Source organism: Haliaeetus albicilla, chromosome 20, assembly GCF_947461875.1.
Source record: "Haliaeetus albicilla chromosome 20, bHalAlb1.1, whole genome shotgun sequence".
Classification (NCBI taxonomy): Eukaryota; Metazoa; Chordata; class Aves; order Accipitriformes; family Accipitridae; genus Haliaeetus; species Haliaeetus albicilla.
This window is the reverse complement of record NC_091502.1, coordinates 27,777,773-27,798,826: the sequence shown is the minus strand read 5'-3', so window position 1 is coordinate 27,798,826 and position 21,054 is coordinate 27,777,773. Positions and strand designations below refer to the sequence as shown.

The 21,054-nt window shown below is 45.4% G+C and overlaps 5 protein-coding genes across 5 annotated transcripts in view; 2 read left to right on the top strand and 3 right to left on the bottom strand.

Moving 5' to 3' along the window:
• Nucleotides 1-21,054, top strand: part of FHIP1B (FHF complex subunit HOOK interacting protein 1B) — a 421,115-nt gene that overhangs the window by 210,774 nt on the left and 189,287 nt on the right. The gene's annotated exons all lie outside the window — the stretch shown is intronic.
• The window catches only part of LOC104323071 (olfactory receptor 51E2), a 47,904-nt gene that overhangs the window by 7,504 nt on the left and 19,346 nt on the right, over nucleotides 1-21,054 (top strand). The window lies entirely within an intron of this gene.
• Nucleotides 1,626-2,585, bottom strand: LOC104323069 (olfactory receptor 52R1). Its single transcript, XM_009926524.2, has one exon. It carries the CDS (start codon nucleotides 2,568-2,570, stop codon nucleotides 1,626-1,628), a length of 945 nt encoding a protein of 314 aa, XP_009924826.1. The 5' UTR covers nucleotides 2,571-2,585.
• Nucleotides 7,009-9,439, bottom strand: LOC104323068 (olfactory receptor 51E2-like). Its single transcript, XM_009926523.2, has one exon. It carries the CDS (start codon nucleotides 9,178-9,180, stop codon nucleotides 8,224-8,226), a length of 957 nt encoding a protein of 318 aa, XP_009924825.2. The 5' UTR covers nucleotides 9,181-9,439; the 3' UTR covers nucleotides 7,009-8,223.
• LOC104323066 (olfactory receptor 51G2) lies at nucleotides 13,813-15,704 on the bottom strand. The gene has a single exon (XM_069808740.1). The coding sequence runs from the start codon at nucleotides 15,687-15,689 to the stop codon at nucleotides 14,634-14,636; it is 1,056 nt and encodes a 351-aa protein (XP_069664841.1). The 5' UTR covers nucleotides 15,690-15,704; the 3' UTR covers nucleotides 13,813-14,633.

The window sequence follows — 21,054 nt, the reverse complement described above, 5'->3', positions numbered from 1 at the left end:
ACATATCTGACCAGCAGTGATCCCCTGCTCTCATTTCTTATTTAAAAAAGGCATCTCTTAGAAGACGTCTCCCATTACCACTGGAGGAGGCAGCGTGGTGGAATGGATGGACATTGGTCATGAGGGCAGCTCCTATGTTCTTAATGAAAATGAAAACAACAACATTTTTTGTGGAGCCTGAAGAAAAATGGGGCTTCTACCTCGCCAGAATGGTGGTGGGCGAGCATCAGTCCACAAGAAATGGTACAGCCCTACTTTATGAAGTGGGTGGTCTGAGACCGGCTCTTAGGCAAACTGCAGTCATCTCTCTCCGCCTTTGGTTTCCCCTGCCTCTCATCTGTGGTCCGTGAAAAGCTACTTCTGTTTTATCTGAAGAAAAAGGGTGAATTGAGTTGAAATGTAAATATTCTACTGAAACAGTGCCAAAAAAATATTCATTTCCCATTTTGTCTGCAGCCTAACATCTGCTTTGCTTCAGCAGAAGTGCATGTTCTCTTCCTGGGGCTCCCCTTCCTGCTTCCCTGCTGGTATGGAGCTCACAGAGAGATAGCAAAGTCCAGAGGCTCCTCATGGGTGGTCACGATAATCAGGGCTGCTCAGGAAGATAGGGACCTCCAAGAAATGCCAGGCCAGGTCAGAGATCTCCTCTCCATCCATTAGTGCTCTTCAGTTTGCACTAATAGTAGAGCAAAAGTCCATAATGTGCTTGAGTTTGGTAACTTGAGTTTGGGTTGTCTGACCTTCACCTCATTCTGCTGCCTACCTTTTTCAGATATAGAGCAGTGATTTTGTAAAACATATTTACCTGTTTATTGGGATAGTTGACTTAGTATAGTGCAATCCTGTTAGCAATGATCTTGCTGTGATAGGTCACCCCAAATAACTGCATCAGCAAGGATTTCTGATATTTTTTAAAGGGTTTACATTTACATAGGACTTTTGGAATTTGCTAGCATAGGATTATTGTAGGTTTTGCTTTCCTTACAAAAAAAAGGTTAATGCTTAAAATTTAATTCTACCTATTTCCTTCTACAAGGACAGTCACCATTCCCATCTGACCACCTTCCCATAGAATCATAGAATCATTTAGGTTGGAAAAGACCTTTAAGATCATCAAGTCCAACCATTAACCTAACACTGCCAAGTCCACCACTAAACCATGTCCCTAAGTGCCACATCTACATGTCTTTCAAATACCATTACACAGTCCAGGAAATACTCTTCATATAATGAAAGCTGCTGCAGGAAGATCTTTTGGAGATGTTCAGCCTTACAGTGTAAATATTTTAATCATGAGAGGATTTTTTTTTTTTTTTTTAATAGTGAAAGAATTTTAACAGTGAGGAGTTTAACTTCTGGAAGGGGTGAACTCTCCATCTCCCAGTGGTGTAGAAGCCAGACTGAATGTCTTTATGCCAAGTTTCATCACAAAATGGCTGAAACCTCCTGGACAGGGATAATGCAAGAGACAATCTAGTGATTTCTGCAAGAGTGCATTGCTTAAACTCCAGGCACTGAGGAAGGGTTCCTTCCTGAACAAATAAATAGTCACAGCGTTAACTTGCATTAAATTTACCAGCATCATCAGTAAATTATGAGTACAGTTTGAGGCACATATGTATGTGTCATGTTCCCTTTTGTTGGAAGAGGAGGACCACCCTGTCCCAGAGCTTCTTGGTTCTCACCCCATAAACAATGGGGTTTAACATGGGGGGCACTAGCAGGTAGAGATTGGCCACCATTATATGGATGTGGGGAGGGATGCTCTGCCCAAACCGGTGGGTGAGGAACGTGAAGAGGCCGGGGACATAAAAGGCAAGGATGACACAGACATGGGATGCACAAGTGCTGAAGGCTTTAAGTCGTGCCTCTGTGGATGACAGCCTCATTACCACCCGCAGGATCATGGTGTAGGACAGAGAGATCAGGATTATGTCAAATCCTGTCACTACGAAAGCCACGAAAAGGCCATAAATGACATTGACTTTGGTGTCCCCACATGCCAGCTTCACCACGGCCATGTGCTCACAGTAGGAGTGCGAGATGACATGATGCTGGCAGAAGGGCATCCTGCAGAGGAGGAAGCAGAAGGGACTCACAAGGAGGACCCCGCGCACCAGCACCAGGCTCCCAAGGGCCACAACCACCTGCACAGAGAGGATGCTGGAGTGCTGCAGCGGGTAGCAAATAGCAATGTAGCGATCCAAGGCCATGGCCATGAGCACACCTGACTCCACTGATGAGAAGGTATGGATGAAGAACAACTGAGCAAGGCAGGCGAGAAACCCAATCTCCCAGGAGCCCAGCCAGAAGATGGCAAGCATTTTTGGTATCATGGATGTTGATAGGACCAGGTCAGTGAAGGCCAGCATGGCCAGGAAGAGGTACATGGGCTCATGCAGGCTCGGCTCTGCCTTTATAATGAGGAGAAGGGTGATGTTCCCCAGCACAGCAATGGCATACATGATGCAGAAGGGGAAGGCAATCCAGAACTGCTCCTCCTCCAGCCCAGGGATGCCAACGAGTAGGAAGTAGGGAGGGTGGGAGAAGGCAGTAGAGTTCAGAGACATTAAACCGTTCTTGTCTCTTGCCTACACTGAGGGCTCTTGCGTCCTGTAAAAAAGCATCAAACACCCTCGACCTGATTTGGTCAGTGGCAAACAGAGACTGGCATGAGGTATGGTCTAGAAGCTCAAATTCCCCACACAGCCATCCATCCCTGTGACAGCTGCTTGCACTGGTTCAGGAGAGCACTTCTGAAGCAAGTGTCCTGCCAGTTTCCACTGAAAGTCCCCTGTCCCACTCGGTGGAGTGGTCCTGGAGCATGCAGACTGGATTCCTCCTGGATCAAATTGAGCAGGAAGACTGCCGAGGCGCACACCCAATACTCTCCAGTGTCCAAAGGGTGTCCAGCCCAGGAGACCAGATTAAAGCTGGTCTGAAGTAAACCTTCTTGAAATGTGTGTAGTGGGGATATGAAGTCATTAGTGCCAGCCCTATAGCTCTACAGAAGCTTTTAACAGCACTGAGCTGCTTGCCAGCCTAAACAGAGGCAACAAGTGCTTGCCTCAGTCAAGAAACATCCAATTTCAGGGCAAAAAAACTGAGCCAGTGCCACAGTATTTGACACCCCTCACACACAAATGTAGCGCTCCAGTGATGTCCGTTCTCCCCTGCAAAAAGACTGCAGCTCACTCAGTCCTTGCACATTGCTCAGCTCATGTTTTTCTCCCTAATACCTGGGAAAAAGGATTCCTTGAAGAGCTCTGCAGCACAGATTAGTCCAACGTACCTGACCTGTTAAGACCCTTCAGAAACCTTCGTGGGGCTGACCGCGCTTGTGCTCAGGAGCTGCAGGGAGCAAAGGGATGGAGGAAACCACAGCAGCTTCCCAGAAGAGAGCTAGGCTTTTCCTCCATGAGGGTCCAGTGCTAGCTGAGCCAGCTCCCGCTGCATCCGGAGGGAGATTTTACACCATGACAACCGCAGCCCAGCCCAGCATGGCCACCAGTCACCAGCTGGAGCTGGGCTATTGGGGCTGTGCTTGAAACCTTACAGACACATATGGCTTGGGGTCACCTGCATTCTGGGAGAGTTTTCCTGGTTTTTTTTCCATGTGAAGGCTGTAAACATCCTAGGAACTGAAATTCCCAATACTTTTCTTTCTTCATTCCACCTCCTTCCTGCCAGCTGCCTCTGTTGGTGCTCCTTTATCTAAAACTTCATTCTTCCATGGAGAACACCAGAACAGGGAATGCAATTCCCAGGCAAAGGCAATGTGAGAGTAGGAGCGTGCCTGCAAGCTCCATGAACTCGTGGCTGTTCAACACTTGCTGCTGCTGCCCAGGAGGAGTGATGGCATAAAAGGCTGTGTTGCAGAGCAACAAATTGCTGCTCAAACTCTAAATACTCACCTGTCTCCTGCAGGTTTCCATGCAGGGACTCTGCACTGCAGAGACCAGGAGATATTTACCTGTCTGACAGATAAATCCCGCAGGGAGCTCTGCATTTCCCCTGCTACTTAAGGTGTAATTAGAGAGAGAGAAACATACAGTTTTTAACCCCCTCAGTGCTGATGACCTCATAGACACAGCTGCATGTTGCCCAGTTTTGTATCTGTTTTCTTGCAATGTGTTTATTTGGAGGAGACTTAAGAACGATGGGGCAGTTCAAGATTAAATCACAGGACTAGGTTTGTAATTAAAATTGCAGCAGCATGAATTATGAAGTACTTTCCAAACAACAGCAACCTATCCTTTCTCTGCTATTTTTCCTCCATAGCTGTAATACAGGCTTAGAGAGGGAAGTCAGCAACATCATCCCCATTACATAGATGGAGAATGGTGAAATAATGAGAGGCAGATCTGAGAGCCCTCCGCATGTTTGTTAAGTAACTCTCACTTCTGTGTGGCACACTGTACGTCCCTGTGCTGTTTTTGTGGTGTTCATGCAATATAGCATCTCTGTGCCAAATCATTGGAAATGCCAGTTTCAGTTAAAAAGCAAATTGTGCAAATAAGACCCCCTTCGTTTATTGGAGAACCAGATCAAACCCCAAGGCAGACTACTGAGAGAGTCTGGGGCAGCAGAAATGCCAAAGTGTGCAAAGACACTGGGTCCCCAGGTCCAATCCCAGGAGTACTTGGAGAGAGAAGAGAAGAGAAGAGAAGAGAAGAGAAGAGAAGAGAAGAGAAGAGAAGAGAAGAGAAGAGAAGAGAAGAGAAGAGGAGAAGGAGATTGCTTGGAGATTGTCCAGGAGATCTCCAACAACTGCTCCAGCCCCATGCAAATCCTTGTTACCTCCATTGCCACCTCCAGACTCCTGTGACTCCCAATCCTCTCCCCACTGCTGTGCAAACCACACTCCCATCCTGTCCTGTGAGAATCCCATGCAGTTTTCATCCATACCCAGAAGAAATTCATCATACCTCCCTGCTCTGAGGCTCTATTAACTGTCTTTCTGAGAAATAGATGGCTAGGAAATATAACACAGCATTTTCAGGGTGGCTCATTCATTTTTCTTTATTAATTTTTCTCTCAGCACAAAAGGAAAAAAAATAAGGAACATATGGAGAATGAGCAGGAGCCATTTCTCAACACCACGGCCATCTAAAAAGAGTTTAGATTCATAGCACACCTCTGAAAAATTCATTCACACTTCTCAAATCACATTAGGCAGGTACAGATTGGTTTTATTTTTATGAAAATTTTTTACTCTTCTAAGCACTAATAAAAAAGAATATGACAAAAATGACAGGGGGCAAAATTGCCTTTAAGTCCCAGATGGCAACTACTTGTAACTCACTTAAATGAAAGTATTTATTTTGAGATAAAATGTACTTTAATTTAGCAGAAAAGGTTATAACAAGATGCGTTTCATGAAGACTGAAGCTATACAAGTACAGACTGCAAAAAGGACAGCCATTTTACTCAGTGTTAGCTGGCAATTGGAAGAAACTGCACCAAACATTGCTGTCATTTGAAGTCCCTGATGCAAGACAGCATGAGTCTTTGGTAAAATACCTCTTTTAGCACACCTAGAAGTTATGGGCAAGATGCAAGAGCCCCCAGGTGCAGTGCTTAGACCCATCTTCTGTCCTCCTTGATGGAACTTATTGTTCATTGCCTGCTTTCCATATATTTCTCTGTTTTTCTCAATTTATTTCTTTTTCACAGCTAAACTTGCTTATACTACACCAGCACATACAGGGGCAACAGGAGCACATGCCAAGCAAAGGAAGGTTGCCCAGAGGGGCTGTGCTGCCTCCATCCTTGAAGGTTTTTAGGACCCAAATAGATAAAACCCTGCACAAACTGGCCTAACACCAAATGAAACTCCTCCCTACAAATCTTAGACCATCAAGCATCCTTCCACTTGCATGGTGTGAATCAGTGCAGATTTGCATGCTCTATAATATTTATTTTTGTCTTTCCTCCTTCTCTAGCAGTTACTCCTAATATTCATTGTTTCAGGCTCTGGACTGACCTTTCCGGAGAGTGATCTGCCATCCTCCCAAAGGATTATCCCACAGTCTACTCAACACTTGCTAAACCACATCTAGATACTGCATCTGGTTTTGGGCCCCAGTGGAAAAAAGGCATCAACAAAGTGGAGCAAGTTTAGCTGATGGCTCCCAGGGTGGCTGGGGTTGGAGCAATGCTCCATAAGGAGAGGCTTAGGAAAATGGGCTTGTTCAGCCCTGAAAAGAAAAGGTTTCAGGAAGACCCAACAGCAGAAGAGCAGCCTTCCTCTACCCTCATCAAGAAGATGGAGCCAAGCTCCTCACAATGTGGCATGACAGGAGAATGAGAGAAAACAAGCATAAGTTGAAACAAGAGAGGTTCAAACTAGATATAAAGAGAAGCTTTTACACAATAAGGACAATCAAGCACTGTAACAGAGACCCAGAGAGGTTGTGCAATGTCCATCCTTGGAAACTTTCAACACCAAACTGGCTAAAGCACTGAGCAACCTTGTCTGACCCTAGAGCTGCCCCTGCTTTGAGCAGGAGGTTGGATTAGAGATGTCCTGAGGTCACTTCCAACCTGAATTACCCTGTGATTCTGTGATAATCATCTACTGATGGAGACATCAGTGTTCAAGAGCACCTGGGCCTCCTGATGGAGTGTAGATCAGCCTTCTTAATAATACCTCGTGCTGCTCTACTCACCTGTGAAGAGTCCTGCTGTGCAAGGCTTTGTGCACTACTCCCTTGTGTAGTGAAAGCCAGCATGTTCAAATTAGAGGTCACACAACCCTGGAAACTCTCACTGGAGGAATCCCAGGGACTCTGGCAGTGGGAACAGCAAACACATCCTTGTGCATGGCAATGCAGCCACCTCAAGGATGAAGACCATGATTCACAACAACAAGGTAAGACTTTAAATTGAGAGGAAAAAGAAGAGATTGCTTGTTTCTTTCTATTTATAAAGAAACAGATTTATTTTTAAAAAGACAAAGAACATTAGGAAAAAAACTAGGAGTGAACACTCTTCAAATCTGTATGTTTCATTGTAAAATCCTATTGTACAACATCCTTTCCTAGGATCTTTAACCTTTTTCCAAAACGTGAAGCGGTGTCTCCATCCTTAGAGATATTCAAAAGCTGTCTGGACACAGCCCTGGGCAAGTGGCTCTAGCTCGCTCTGCTTGAGCTGGAGGGCTGGACAAGATGACCTTCAGAGGTGCCTCCAACCTCAACCATTCTGTGATTCTGTGATGGTGTGAAAATAAATGCAGTATACTATCAGACCTTCTTCATCAGCCCTAAGGCTTGTTGGCCTTCATTGCATTAAAAGAGTTTTGTAGTAGTGTCCCACTGGCAGAAGAGTAATGAGAATAAAGGAGGAAAGGCTGTCAGGTACTCTGTTTCATGGGGAATACCTAGAAGTATAAAAAAAGCTTGAAAGCTGAAGATCTTGAACTTAATTCATAACTTCTTAGGAATTCCAAGCATGTGTGAAGTCAAAGGTATGAAACACCTTTGACTTGGAAATACCATATCCTTCAGCTTGGAAGTATCACTAACATTTGTAACTTGCCTATTTTTTGTCTTGAGACATTGTCATTTTATTGAATAATTAATGGATATTATTTTTACAATTGCTACCAATAACTCTGGGTCTGAAATTTTTCCACAGCATCTGCTACAAGGAGGCTGAGCTGATTTGACTGAATACCCAATACGTCAGAACAAGACCACAGAGGTGGAGGACTTCTGAAGTGCATTTCTGCATCTATAATGTCACTTGCTGTAATTATTTTACTTAGAGATTGATGCTACAGCCAAAGTTTCTAGCAAAAATTTTGCTAATGTGTTTTTGGAAAGTGAATGTGCCACAAGCGGATTAACTAAATCATTCAGAAAACACTGTAACATTCACTCAGCTCTGCCATCATTACGGGTGAGATGGGAACAAAGAAGTGCAATGTCAAGACATCTTTATTAGTTCAGTGAGCCACTTTTCCTTCCCCTTGCTCTACCTTCTGGATCAGGGTTGGTTTTAGATCATTGTAGTAGAATCTCTCCAAGTTAGGTGAGAGTAAACACTCTTGGAAGGAGTTTACAATTGCTATTTACTTTTTGCCTTCTGGTAGCACCTCAGAGTCTCCTATCATGTGCTAGGTGCCATACAAACAGAGGACAGTCCTGCACCAAAGACTCTAACTGTAAAACAAGATGAGCTGGTGTGAGGATACAGGAGAAAGCAGCTGAGCATAGGTCAGTGGGCAGTTCTGTCATTGTTTATATGAATTAAATTCAGGATCCTCCTCTGTATCTGCTTGGTCCTCACCCCATAGATGATGGGGTTGAGCACAGCAGGCACCAGGATGTAGATGTTCCCCATGATGATATGGACCAGCGGAGCCAGGTCCTTCCCAAACCTGTGCACCACGGACAGCCCAATCAGGGGCACGTAGAAGGCCAGGACCACGCAGATATGGGCAACGCAGGTGCTGAACACCTTGAGCCTCTCCTTCCATGATGCCAGCCGCAAGACAGCCTTGAGGATCAGGATGTAGGAGAGGCAGATGAGGATGGCGTCTAGCCCCATGACCAGCAGGATGGCGGTGAGGCCGTACACCACACTGGGGGTGGTGTTGGCGCAGGCCAGGTTCATCACGTCCTGGTGCAGGCAGAAGGAGTGTGACAGCACCCGGGAGCTGCAGAATGGAAGGGGCAGGAGGAGCAAAGGCAAAGGCAGGAAGAAGAGAACTCCCCTGGCCATGGCTACCAGCCCTATTTTCACTGTCGCAGAGTTGGTGAGGATGGCAGCGTGTCTCAGTGGGTGGCAGATGGCCACGTACCGGTCCACAGCCATGGCTAGGAGGACAGTGGACTCGATGGCCGAGAGGGTGTGGATGAGGAACATCTGGACAAGGCAAGCACCGAAGCTGATCTCCCTGGTGTTGAACCAGTAGAAGGAGAGGACGCGTGGCACCGTGGACGTGGACAGGGCCAGGTCGATGGCAGCCAGCATGCAGAGAAAGAAGTACATGGGAGCATGCAGGCTGGGCTCCGTCTTCACGATGAACAGCACCACACAGTTGCCCGTGACCGCTAAGATGTACACGGAGCACAGAAGGATCGCCATCCAGAAATGAGCAGCCTCCAGCCCTGGGATGCTGGCCAAGATGAAGGAGGATGGGCTGAGGTCAGAGCTGTTGGGGAAGGGCATGGCACATGGGGTGAAGAGCAGTCATACTATGCCATGGTACATCCCCTGCTGCAAGGGAAAGAGAAACATCAGCTTTATAAATCCTTTCCCATGACCGTGAATCCCATGGGGCTGTGCCTGTGAAATGTGGGGGAATCTTACAGTTGCCATACTGATACAGAGAGCTCCTCTCTTATTTCTTTAGCCCATGATGGCTATAAACAATAACATATGCAGCCACAAAATAATGGCATTTGAATTTGAACAGGAACTACTTGAATTCTTTTAAATGCAGAACACTGTAAAATCAACATTTTAAATGATAAACCCAACAGCTGAACTTGTTTTCTTTTATTTTTTAAGGGCAAAATTAAAAAAAAAAAAAGAAAACAGATTTTTAGTGCTTCCTGTTAAACTCCAGTTCTGCTTGAGTTTTTCCATATGTGCTGTGCTGCCCTGTCAGAAATGTACTCTGTGAAACTGGCTGTGCTGCGTCCCACAGTCCACCACTCCCAAGTACTGCAGACACGCACAGTGAGACATGCATATTTATTTGTTTGCACACACAAATCGGATTTTCATCCTTTCTGCCTGAAAACACATATAGAAATATCAGAATATCTGTAGAGAAAAAAATTCTGATTATTTACCTTATTCTGTACCTGTAAACTTTCCAGGAGTACTGTGATCCAAGGAGAATGGTGAGGAAGATATGCAAAAGCCTTTGCTTTAGGTGCCTTTCTATTCTCTGGGATCAGATTTTTAAGAATATTGGGATTTAAAAGGTGTTGGTGTGGAACGTCAAAGGCCAATGCAATGGCCCCAGCACTGCCCAGCCCAGCTTCATGTGGGAGCGCTTGGGACAGGGCTGCAGACCCTGCCTGACTCACAGCCCTGAGCTCTGACTGAAGAGAAGAGGGGGATTAGCTCGATCTCCTGGGTGGCATGGGACTTCATCCATCCACCTCGATGGATCAGGCAGCAAGTCAGTAGCTGGCTGTACCTGCCCTAGAATAAACCCACTGTCTCCCCTGCCCTTTATGGACAGCATGAGGTCAAGCACATAACTGCTATCTGAAACATTTCTGAGCTTTCTGATTATTTCTTTCACACCCTATCCATGTAAAACAAGGATGCAAAATTTTTTTATGGCGAGCTCTGCAGGTTATTAATACAGCTATTTTAAAAGTCACATTTGGTTGTGAAAAAGTTTGCGTTTTTTTACTGCACATCTGTGGTGAAGCCCTTATCCTAAAATAGCAATCATGATTTATTTCCCTGATGTGGGGTTTTTCCATCTTGAATCTCTAACAAATAAGACTCATACTATAGCTTTTTATATACAATTTACAAACAGCATAGGTGGGCTGTTACTGTCAAGTTGTCTAAAAGCTATTCTAGTGATGAAATTTTCAGCAAACCACTTACATTATGATGCAAGCTGAATGAACAAAGCACTTCAGTAACTGTCACAAGTATCTGAGCCAACTTACCTGCCAGCCACTGAGCTGTAATTACAGTATGAGTCTCATTGTAAAATATTTGCCATCCTATTCATTTCTTTTGAGAGAACATGACTGTGAGAGACAGACATACAAAGTAAATAATCGCTCGATATTTCAGTTCATTTTTAGTTCTTTGGCATCAATAAATGCACCAACATTTTCAGAAGTGACTAATGATTTTGGATTGCTGGTGGGATGAAGACCAGGTACTGTAAGGACCTTGCTTTCTGTAGAGATAAAAACTGGATCCATGGTTTTAAAAACACCAGTAAATGCAGATTTATTTTCCTAGGGTGATCGTCCCACCAGCAAGCCCCAGTAACTGCATTTAACAAGAGGTAAGCACATTCAGACAGTAAAACCATCCAAGCCAGAAGACCACTAGCAGCAGCCTGATCTCAGTAAATGCTCATAAACATTGACCAGACTTGTCCCATGGAACCAAAATGGGTCTGAGACCAACTTCCCACGATGGAGCAGGCAATGGGAGAGTCTTCACCATCCTAATCCATCTCTCCACTGCTCCCTCCTATGACAGAGGGAAATATGTATACTGCCTCAAAAGCCCTCTGAGCCATTTTGAATATGTAGCCATTTATCCATATCATCTCACCAGAAAAAAAAAATATACATCAACCCAAAATATTACTTCAGAAGGAAAAAAGAAAAGAAAAACTAAAACCACAAGGCATCACTCAAATTCAAAGCATTTTGAACCAAAATTAAAATTCATTTTAATTGATGGCTTGATCAAATGTGTTTTGCCCTTTTTTTCCTAGCTGTTTGTCATCACTTATAAGCAGAAAAAGCTGTACCTGCTTGTAGCTCTGCTGCTGTTTTATAAATATGCCCATGTCCTGGCTAGGTCAGTTGCTCTGGGCAGGCACTTGCTGCGTTTGGAGTCATACAAGCTATGCCTGTACTAAAGTGAGCAGGACATGGCTGGAGCCTCATCCCACCATCATCCACACTGTTAATTCCTTCCTCACCTCCAGGGACATCCCTGGCTGCTGCCAGCTGGTTCTGCCCCAGGCAGTGCCCAGGCACGGGGGAGCGAGTAGCACCAGCCGGGGAATAACGTCCACTGGGCTGTGGAGTAAAGCCACCCTGGTTAGGAAAGGAAGAAAGGATAGTCGTGGATGTGGCCAAGAAGCACCAGGTGTCTCCAGGACAGAGAACTGTCCTCCTCTCTCTTTTAATTATAGTGTGGACAAAGCCACAGAGTGCAGCAGGGACACACTGCTGCATGAGGGTAACGGGAGAGTTTCCTAGGGCAGAGGACACACACGGTGCAGGGCTCAGGGAGGACTTGGGATGGGAGGAGCTGGCAGTGGGAACCAAACAGACGTGGCAGGAATGGTCTTCCTTCTCCTTCTCCTTCTCCTTCTTCTCCTTCCCCTTCCTCTTCCCCCTCTCTCCCTCTCTTTGTCTCTCCATCTCTCATTACCCCCTTCCCCTCCCCTTCACATTCTTCTCTCCTCCTTCTCCTCTCCTCGAGATGCTTCTGATATATCTCACACTGCTCTTCCTGTGCCTCATAGGAAATAAATCCATTGACAGGTACTGTAAGTGACCCCATGGTACAAAGTGGAGAGCTCAGGGCATCACAGAATAGGAATTAGAAGCTTTAAGTGGTTCATCTCTCTCTTTTTACTCTCACACAGATGTTAAATCACAATTAAGTTTCCCATTCCCAGAGGCAGCCACAAAGCTTTTTGAACATATGTTCCTAAAAGACAGTACCTTATATAGAGGTTCCCAAATCTTGAGCGTCCGCTTGGTACCCTCCAGCTACACAGGTTGGGAAGCAAACTGAGTGGCAGATGAAGCTCTGCTGAAGTGGTGATGGAGACGCACCAAAGGCACTGCAAGCCTCACTCCACTGTGGTCTCCAGCCGTGCTAATAAATGTGCTAATAAATCTCCCACACATTTCCTCCCTGGCTGTCCGCCCCGAACATTTGCTTGCTGTGACAGAAGCTCCTTGGGCTTTTGCTGTTTCGGAGAATGGCTGTAACCAGGAAGCACGGATGTTCAGGAAGAAACTCTGGAAGTTTTCAGAATGGGAGCAGTGCTGTGTGAGAATTCTGCAAGCTAAGCATCTTTCCAGCAAAGCTCAGTTCTAGGCTTTTCTGCTGAAAGTTGTGTTTGTTCCCTTATGTTAATCTTTCCTCTGATAATAGCTGGCTACAAGCACCAGGTCAGACCTTAGATATTTTGAGCAAAGAGTGCTCCCATTGGGTGCTATGTCAATGCAAACAGGACTCCACCCCAAGACCCGCTGTGCCAACGCTCAGGCAGAGGTTCTGGGGGTGGTCTGCTGAACAGTATTTCACTCTGTGCAAGGGCCCACTGGGATCCTCAGCAAAATAACTAGCACAACACAAAATGAACGTGGCCTGGGAATCCTCCCCTCAGGAATCTTCCCTTCTCCCTTTCTATATTTGTATGGAGATGTTCCCTCATTATTCTTTTCTCTCTATTCCAGGTACTGTTATGTGTAGAGCAGAATAGAAAAATATACTAATCCTGGGTTAGTCTGAAGTGTGAAGTGCTTAGCAGCAGGCAGAAACAGGCCAGTTCTGGTGCAATCCTGTCCCGATACCTTCTGCTGCTTCACCCTTCCAAGGTGAACACTGACTGTTTCTTCTTATTCTCCACTGCGGTCAAGACTGGCCAAAATATGGCTTAAGATCAACAAAAATACAGCTCCATAATTTGGAGGCATGAAAGATGTGGGGCCATTTTATTCTGTCTGTGGGAGCATGCAAGCCAGGAGGATCATGAAATCTTGCTGCGTGTCTGGCTGAGACCCCTCCTACAGCAGAGCAATAAGATGCTGGGAGACACTGTCACCTCCCATCTGCGGACTGGCCAGTCAGTACCTGGCAGGTCTCAGCTGGAAGATTGTAGTACATGGTCCTTAGTGTCAGGAAGTTTAGCCATTCCTATTATATTTTTTAAACCCCTCTTTTTCAGCACGAGAGCTAGACACACCAGACCCCAAGCACCATCCTGATGCATACTTAATTCATACGATCCTGTGCTCACCTACAGCAAATCCTGAAGATTTTAAGCAACTCCAGCCTAGTATCTCTGCATCATATAAACAGAAAAAAAATGGCTTCATCAAGTCTTTTGACCTTTTACAATGAATAGATGTCTTTTATTGAAGATCTTGCATACATACATTACATTCAATGCAAAACAATGGCTGGAACATTGGCAAGATGGTAAGACTCGATGACATCAAAAAGAGATGCAAAAGCAGCATTGTTTCCATCACTGTAGATGTGTATGGCACTTCAGAAGCAGATAAAGATGAAGGCTGAGCCTTTTTTTAAGAAGGACTGAGTGCTGTGGGCCCACTTAACAGCATGTGATCTTCAGAAAATGCTCTGTGCTCAGCCTCTGGAGCTGAGCTCCATCTTGTGGGATGTTTCCAGCTGAACAGCTAATGACTGGGATATTCAGAGTGGCTCCAAACTCTTGGCCCAAGCCTTGTCCTGTTGTGCTTGCTGCCTGGGTTAGCTATGCTGTTACATGTGATGAGGGAACGATGACCCCCATACAAGGGAGTCTGAGTGAAGCTTACATGCTGTTATCTTGCTACTAGAGTTTGCATAACGTGTTGCAGAGGTTCCTTGATCCAACTCATTGCATGACTTGAAAAGATAAAGTCATTCAACCCATTTTTTTTTAACTGACTCCCTCTAATTGGGGCTTCCATCTGTATATATCACTGGCATTAATGCTTGGGGTGTTCGCAGGCTGCTGGAAGGGATGAAAGCATCATGCTAGGACAAAACATGGAAGATCACAGCGCTGGGTTGAGGCACAGTGTCCAAGTGGATCTGCAGTTCTTTCATCTGGCAGTGATCCGCGTGGATGGAGCACCAGGAAACTAGTCCACTAGCTCTGACCAAGAAACCAGTCCACTAGCACTTTCTGGCAGTACTGGTGGAGGAAGCTACCAGTCAGATTCACTCTTCCTCCGCAGTGCCCTGAGCAAAGCCTCACGGATGTGGCTGGATTTTATGCTGTAGATAATGGGGTTGAGAGCAGGGGGAATTATAAGGTAGGTGTACGCCACCAAAGTGTTAACCAGAGGAGGAACGTTCTTTCCAAAGCGATGGATCATGGACAGTCCAATCATTGGGATGAAGAACACTAGAACAGCACAGATGTGGGAAACACATGTATTCAAAGCCTTGAGACACTCCTCCTTGGTTGCAAGGCTGATAACAGTTTTAATGATTAGGATGTAGGACAGCACAATGAAGATGAAGTCCATCCCCACTGTTGATAAGAGGATAATCATACCATAGAAGACATTGACTTTTATATCTGCACATGCTAGGTTCATGATATCAGGATGGAAGCAAAAAGAATGAGAAAGCTCAGTCTTCCCACAATAGGTTAGTCTCTTGAGCAAGAAGGGTATGGGAAGGAGGGAGACCATACCCCTCAATATAATTGCCAGACCTATTTTTATGACAGTTTTCTTGGTCAGTATGGATGAGTGTCTCAGTGGATGGGAGATGGCAATGAAGCGGTCAAATGCCATTGCCAGGAGCACAGAGGATTCAATGAAGGACAGTATGTGGATGAAATACATCTGAGTAAGGCAAGCATCAAACCCAATTCTTCGCATATTAAACCAAAAAATGCCCAGAGTAGTAGGTAGTGTACATAGAACCAAGCCCAGGTCAGTGACTGCCAACATGGAGAGGAAGTAGTACATTGGTTCATGAAGACTTTGGGTCTTCTTTATGATGAATAGGATCATGCAGTTTCCCAAGAGAGCAATAAGGTACAGTGTACAGAAAGGGATGGAGATCCAGTGGTGAAGGCCTTCCAGGCCTGGGATGCCCATCATGAGGAAAGCTGAAGGCTGATAGAAGGAGCCATTGAATTCCCACGTGGTATGTGAGTCATGCTCCATCCCAGCACAGCTCTCACATGACCTATACCTAAAACAAATCAACAACAGAAACTCCACGTAGTTGGACTCTCCACTGAACATAGAAGTGGGTAATGACAAGCGTCACATCCCTCCACCTCCCCACCAACCTATGCAGGTGACCCCATGCTGCTTAGAACACTGTTATAATTACCATAGTGTCACATATGACTATACTCTTGTTTATTCATTAAAATATAAAACGAAGGAAAAGGATGGGCATTTTTTCTTTAAAAAGAAATACATTTTTTCTTAAAATGGAAGTGAAGACATTCCTGGTGAGTGCTACTGTTTTACAGTTGTCCCCAAATTCCACAGGTTGAGATGCTCTATTGGGTGAACAAATGATTTTTATGATTTTTCTATGGCCACCTCAACCAAGACCAAGCTGCTAAGCAGCTGGCTTCTTTTTGATGCTAACTGGATCAAAGGACATGAAAATGGTGAAGGTTTAACTCTGACTTCTTAGTTAAGAAATCAACATTGGAAACAAATGCAGAATATAACAGAGAATCAGGGACTTAGACACTGCTGCTCTCAGCTCAGAAGATGGCCACCAGGCTAAGGTGGATTTTCAGTGGCTTTCACATCCAAGTTGTTATTCATTTCATAATCTACCTTACTATCAGGTGAAGGGAAATACATGAGCAAAATCCCACTTGTGTGGTGCCCATGACTTTTATTAATAAGGGAAATGCAAGCCAAAGCACAAGAAGTTGCAGGTTCAGAAGCACTAGGGAGGCATCCATGGAAAGTCTCTGGGTCCAAATCAGAGAGGAGGGCTACAGGGGATATAGTGGAGTTTTTACACAGGGATCAAGTGTATGAGGTGAGTAAGGCCTTTACAGAAGTCTAGCAGATGTCTACTCTAGTGAGTTCAGCAGAGGGCCACGGAGATGGATGGGAGTTGGAGAGATGCTCTAGGGTATGAGACCAAGGAAAGAGGTTTGTTCGGCCTGGAGAAGAGAAGGCTTTGCAGGGACCCAACAGCAGCCTCTCCCTACCTACAGCGAGGGTAGGGGAAGCCTTCCCTTACCTACAGGAAGGCTGAGCCAGGCTCTTCACAGCAGTGCATGGCAGGAGGAGGAGAGACAACAGGTATAAGTTGAAACAAGGGACGTTTAGGCTAGATATAATGAGAAATGTTTCCCCATGAAGACTGTCAAGCATCGGTGCAGGTCGCCCAGAGAGGTTGTGCATCTCCATCCTTAGAAGTTTTCAAGACCCACCTGGACAAAGCCATGAGCATCTTTGACCTCATAGCTGGCCCTGCTTTGATCAGGATGTTGGACTAGAGATCTTCTGAAGTCTCTCCAACCTGAATTATCCAATGAAACTATGAGCCTGTGATCTTACCATAGGTTTCAGTCCTCTTGGAGAATTCAGCCATCTCAGCATAATCCAGGTTCCTACACTGCATGTGACAATACACCCTAGCAGGGATGCTGGAGAGCCTGACAGGGTCCCTTTCTGTGCCTTCTGTGACAGAATGACAGGCTGGGTGGATGGGGGAAAGCAGTGGATGTGCAAAACAAGAGCTAATTAAAGGAAAAGAAATATTTGTGGCTTCAGTCTTAATGCACCTTCTGTAGGATACAAAACAAGCAGGTCAAAGAGTGCCTGAATTATGAGCAAGAGGGCTTACTATAACACAGTTTGTTTTTGAATAAACACACATATCTTCCATGATGTATTTATTACATTCTTAATGTGATTTTCCTCCATTAGACTCAGCCTGCTTGAGAGTCTAATGTGGCAATAAATCCCAAAGCTCAGCAAGGATAAACATCTTCCTGCTCCAGGGCAAAAGCAACACGTAACTGATGGGAACTGGGGAAGACCCAAAGTCATTTCATTCCCTCCAGGCAGAGCCACTTTCTCTTCATTGCAAAGTTACATGTTAACATCAGGAATCACCTTGGGCAGCACATAGCCCCACCGTGGCAGTTGCTGAAGGGACAAGTCACAGCCCTTCTGCAGAAGAGCCTCATCAGTGCATGAGATGGCACGGACATGGATGGGCAGCCTGCACTTTCCCTAATGCTTCAACAGTGGTTGACGTTGGCAAAAGGAAACTGGCCAGAGGTACCTCGGGTCCTAAGTGGCAGCTTGGAGCTCCCCAAAGGTAAGAGCTGTCCCCTTCTGTCAATCCAACAGCATCTGAGCAGTGAGAATTAAACTGCAGACTCCTGCAATTCAGTCTCATCTGGAGGCTGGGTTAAAAAAAATGAAAAAAACAAGTGTGTGCGTGCCTGTTTGTCTGTCTAACTGTCTCCCGTACAGCAGCATATGGCAGATATCCGGAACTCTCAGAGATACTGAGATTCAAGAGGTTTCCAGGAATATGGAGGTGGATAAAGAGGAGGGACTGTTAGAGCACAGGGGGAAAGAAAGGACTGGTGAGAACTACCTGGGGTCTGTAAGGGATACTTCTCCTACAAGAAAGCCTTCATGCAAACCTGACTTTATTAGACACCGGCAACCCCTACCATGCTATAGGAAGTTATTTAGAAATGGGATTTACTATCTCTGCTCCTCTCTGTGCTACTCTGGTTTGTTTTGTGCCCCTATGCATTACAGATACGGATCCCACTCCAAGCCGGTTTTTTCCCCTCCATGTTTTATGTGTGGGTAAATATATATATATATATGTGTGTGTCTATAAATAATATATATAAATATATAAAATACATAGAACATATAAAATATATTAAAAAGCATGCATACTTATTTATGTTTATGTACATTCATATGTGTATATATAACATACAGCACACATATACGTTACACCTCCCAGTTGACTATTGTGGGACAGCAGTTACATCTTTCACGCTGCAGCCAAGCCCTGATGAGGAAACAAACCTCCGGTTGTGGAGGATATGAATTTAAAGATTAATGGCAGCACCCGGCTGTGTTTGCTGCTAGCCTAGAAAGGCATCCTACCAGAGACAGAAAACTGTCTGCCTGCTCAGTGCCCAAGGCGTTTCTGCTCCCCAGGACCTACTCCAGACTGCCTGGAGGAAGGCATCAGGCACGAAAACAGTTGCCTCATGGAGGGCACAGTGCCGTCCCTCCTTCTCCAGTCCTCAAAAGCCACCTCCTCATTTCTTGCCTCTGTCTTTGATTTTCACCAATAACTTAAGCAGAGTACTGTGCTTTAAGAGTTCTTCTGAGTGTAGGCAAGAGCGGGGGCTTGGGAGCCAGGGCTTGGGAGCCAGGGCTGGGGAAGGATGGTAGAAAGAGATCTGCTTTTTTCCCAAGAGGAGACTTTGCTATTTTCACAACTGCATTGCTGCCAACTCAAGCATCCAAGCGAGGGCTCAGCCTCTCGGTGAAAGGAGGAGGATTAGCAAAGGGACTCTGGGGATGCAGCACCCACAGAGATTAATTTCTTTGACTTTATGGGCAAGAACAGGAACGTGCCATTCCCACCAGCTGAGCCAGGCCACCAGACGGTGGAAGAGCAGGCTGACTCTTGCACAAAGCCCACAGCAAAATGGCAAGCAGCACCGCGATGGCTAGATCTTCCCTGGCAGTACTGTGATGCCAGCCCTGCCTGAAATTACAGCCACCCACTTCCTCCAGCACATCCAACCCAGCGGGTCCTCTGGAATGGTGTAGACCTCCCGAGCAGTGCTTCGGAGGCATCTCCCCACCTGTGCTGGTGTCCAGTCCCATAAACTGCAGCTACCGCACTAGTAAAACAGGAGTGCAATGATGGAGAGGCCGCTAATTGCCCAGGGTACTTACCAAGCGTGGCAACGGGGGCCCAGGGGCTTTATGACTTGCACAGGCAGCACAACTCTGTTGTGATGCAGAAGAAGAACCTGCATCCGCATCCCGGCATCGGGAGGGCAGCGCTTATAACGCGCCCCGTGGACTGACCCTGTCCAATCAACCGGGAGCCACGCAGAGTCCAAGCTCCCTGTGCGTAAACAGCATGAGGCGTACCAGTGAAAATAGTGCGTGAAGTAAATGATCTTTTCCATTTATGATGCTCTCCCAGCAGGCATGATTTTCTCCTGATAGTTTATTGGGTGACATGTTTATAGCTCCCTGTGATTTATGGCTGGCAAAGCTGCAGCATGCTGGCAATACACGTAATTTTTATTGTGAGAATGGATCTGTAATGCAAATAATAATAAATTTTGCAAGAAGAGTGCTTGCAGCATCTCTCCAAGGGATTAACAGAGGTGAAGTTCTAGCTATCCCCCCGTGACCAGTGAGACACAAAATGTTTAATTAAAATCATAATATATTACACAATAAAAACAAACTAAATATTACAACGCCAAACACAGACACATTGGTGGATATCTTCTCAGATAGCCCAGAAGCCTGTTGTATCTAGATGTCTTGTGGTAATAAGTTTATCTTTGCCACCTCAGCTGTGACGTGGAAATTGCTATTAACCCCTATTTCTGTGGCTGCCAAACCAAGACACAGGAGAGCTAACTGGTTTGCCCATTTTCATATGAGGTGTCTATAGTAAATACAGCCACCAGACCTGAAAGATACTTCTGTAGTCACAAACCAGACTGTGCTGGGGCACTGCCCATGATGGACACCAGTAAATTGTTGTCATGGTCCCTGGCACACTGCTGACCTGAGCCAACCTGCACTTCAGCAATTTCCAGGTAGGGGCTCAGGAGTCTGCATGATATCACTGCCTCATTTTAGAGGCTAGAGGGTTTGTTGGCATGATCCTGGACTGCCTGGTGCTGGGTGGCCCCAGCGCCAAAGAACAATTAATTTACAAGCATTAATTTTAAGACAGCTACCTGGTTGTTAAACCTCACGGCCAGGCTTATGGCTGAATACACCGAGCCTTTGTGACACTCATCCAAATGGTCCTGGCAGAGGTCTGCTATCTCTAGGTGTGCCAGATGTGAAAAAAAACGGAGGAAGAAGAACTATTGAAGCTAGCAAACATCCTGGAGCAAGTGTGCTCAGAGGAATAGAAAAGAAAAGAAAAGAAAAGAAAAGAAAAGAAAAGAAAAGAAAAGAAAAGAAAAGAAAGGAAAAGAAAAGAAAATTCAGTTGGAAAGGACCTACAATGATCACCTAGTCCAACAGCCTGACCACTTCAGGGAAGGTCCTGTAGAAGTGGAGATTATTGGAAAAGTATACTCTTCAGCATTGAGAAGAGACAATAAAGCAGTACAGGAAAGGTCTATAAGATAATGAATGGGGAGGAGAGGATACATATGGAATAATTTTTCATCTTTTCTCACACTATGTGAACTAGGAGGGGGAGGACACACCCTGAAAATATTAGGCAGAAGATTTTAAAAAAATTTAAAAGTACCTTTTTAAAGAGCTTATAACAGAATTATGAGACTTATCACTGCTGGATGTTGTGGGAGCCCAAAGTATATATAATTCAAAAAAGTATTAGACAAATCCATGGGTGAGAGATTCATTGATT